The sequence below is a fragment of the Helianthus annuus genome, chromosome 5, assembly GCF_002127325.2.
Source record: "Helianthus annuus cultivar XRQ/B chromosome 5, HanXRQr2.0-SUNRISE, whole genome shotgun sequence".
Taxonomy (NCBI): domain Eukaryota; kingdom Viridiplantae; phylum Streptophyta; class Magnoliopsida; order Asterales; family Asteraceae; genus Helianthus; species Helianthus annuus.
The window spans coordinates 26,749,245-26,751,227 of record NC_035437.2 but is presented as its reverse complement, the minus strand read 5'-3'; the positions used below and the strand labels follow the sequence as shown (position 1 = coordinate 26,751,227).

The 1,983-nt window shown below is 43.8% G+C and overlaps 1 protein-coding gene and 1 non-coding gene across 2 annotated transcripts; one reads left to right on the top strand and one right to left on the bottom strand.

Moving 5' to 3' along the window:
* LOC110942855 lies at window positions 1-771 on the bottom strand. The gene has a single exon (XM_022184616.1). It carries the CDS (start codon window positions 769-771, stop codon window positions 1-3), a length of 771 nt encoding a protein of 256 aa, XP_022040308.1.
* A 556-nt stretch (window positions 772-1,327) lies between these two features.
* Window positions 1,328-1,433, top strand: LOC118492748. The gene has a single exon (XR_004894750.1). It is a non-coding gene; the product is annotated as a small nucleolar RNA R71 (small nucleolar RNA).
* Window positions 1,434-1,983: the final 550 nt, after the last annotated feature.

The following is a 1,983-nucleotide window of genomic DNA, read 5'->3' as shown; positions in this document are numbered from 1 at the left end:
TCATTGTAACACATATTTCACACAATCACTAGACTCACCACCCTTCCTCTCAATAGACTCATAACTAATCCCTCCAGTTTGAACATCAAAATACAACCTATGGTTCTTTTCGGTCATGGTAATAATCTCGTCTCTACAATTAATTTGAGCATTTGCTGCGTATAGAAACGGTCGACCTAAAATTACCCTTTGTTGTGATGCCATATTGGTAGAAGCATAGTCCAAAACTAGGAAATCCACCGGGTATTCAAATTCTCCCAACTGAATCTTAATATTCCTAACCATTCCCCGTGGACGCCTCCAACTTCCATCCGCTAAGCTCACCATGGTGTCTATACCTTCGAGTGGACCAAAGTCGTACATATCGTATAAATCGCTTGGTAGCACAATCACGCTTGCCCCGTAGTCCAACAATGCGTGAGGGATTTTTAATTTTCCCACACGGATAGGCACGATTGGCACTCCATACTCTTTATCATTCTCGACTTCGGCATCTTTTTCCAAACCTGCATTCACTTGACACGAAGAAGTTAGCAGTGTTTCGTTAAATTTAGTATTTGGAACGGTGCTTACCACATTGATGTTAATGCTTTTTATGTTCTTGGGATTTGGCACCGTATCACTCGGTAGCTGGCCTTTTGCTTTCTTTAACATCGCCACGTCACTCGCAAGTTGACCCATTTGAGTGGTCAACGATTGGATGCTTTTGTCACGAACCTCGTCCTTTTGCATCTGAACCTCATCACGTTGGTTCATTCGTTGCATCTCCATTTGCATCGCCTTCAACATCTCCATCATCTCATTTCCACCCGAAGAGCTTTGACCTGTTTGATATTGCCTTTGAAATCCTTGGTTTCCTTGGAAATTCGGGTTGGCTTGATTTGAAGAGTTTCCATATCTAAAGTTCGGGTGGTTCCTCAATCCGGGGTGGTAGGTATTAGAATTCATGTTATTGTAGTTCCTACCACCTCCTCCTTGACCTTGACCTTGAACCGCATGGACTTCCTCGTATTGCCCTTCCAACATCCCTTGGCAATTTTCAGCCGCATGACCTATTTCATTACACAAAGCACAAACATCATATATTTGGTTAGTGGTTTGAACATTACCATCATCTATGGCGTGCACTTGCGGTCGGGTAGTGGTCGGTCGGGCTCTTCTTGAAGCTTGAGCTTTCCTCTTTGACGTAGTTGCCATGCTTTCCAAGAACTCCCAATCTTCATTCTCATAGTTTGTTCCAAAAGTCCCACCGGTAATGGACATCAAATCGCGAGCATCTTCGGCACTCAACCCCTCGTGAAAAGCATTCATTAACTCCCACAATTCGATTCCATGGTGAGGGCAATTCTTTATCATCATATTGAATCGTTCGAACGCTTCATGGAACATCTCACCATGTTGTTGTTGGAAGCTCCTCAACCCCTTTCTAGCATCATTAGTCTTTTGGGCGGTATAGAATTCGTCTAAGAAAGTTTGTTGCATTTCCCCCCAAGTGTAAATAGATGCCGAAGGCAAAGTGTAGAACCACTTCTTTGCCTTATCCTCCAAAGAAAACTGAAATAAGACCAACTTGACTTCATCGGCCGAAAAACCTTGACTCCCAAAAGTGTTGCAAATTGAGTCATAGGCCTCTAAATGGAAATACGGCTCCTCCGTTGCTAACCCTTTGTACTTCGGTAAACTTTGCAACGAGTTTGTTCTTACTTCAAAAGTTCTCCCTTGGTTGTTGTGAGGGATAACCACCGGTGAAGGGTTTTGAGTAATGATTGGCCTGAAATGTGCCTCTATTCCCCTTGCTTGTTCCCTAAGATGCCTTCTTGGAACACCCAATCGACCCCTTGGACGAATAGGACCCATTGGTCTTGGTATAGGCCCTTGTGGTGCAATTGGTTGTTGGGACATCGGTGGGTATTGAATCGGCCTTTGAAATTGTGGTTGCACATGTTGTGGCCGAACTTGTTGCAATGGAATAGGTTGTTGTAT

Bases quoted from the DNA above. Each gene is read 5' to 3' on its own strand.
- LOC110942855 (XM_022184616.1), bottom strand. From the start codon at position 771: ATGGAGATGCAACGAATGAACCAACGTGATGAGGTTCAGATGCAAAAG.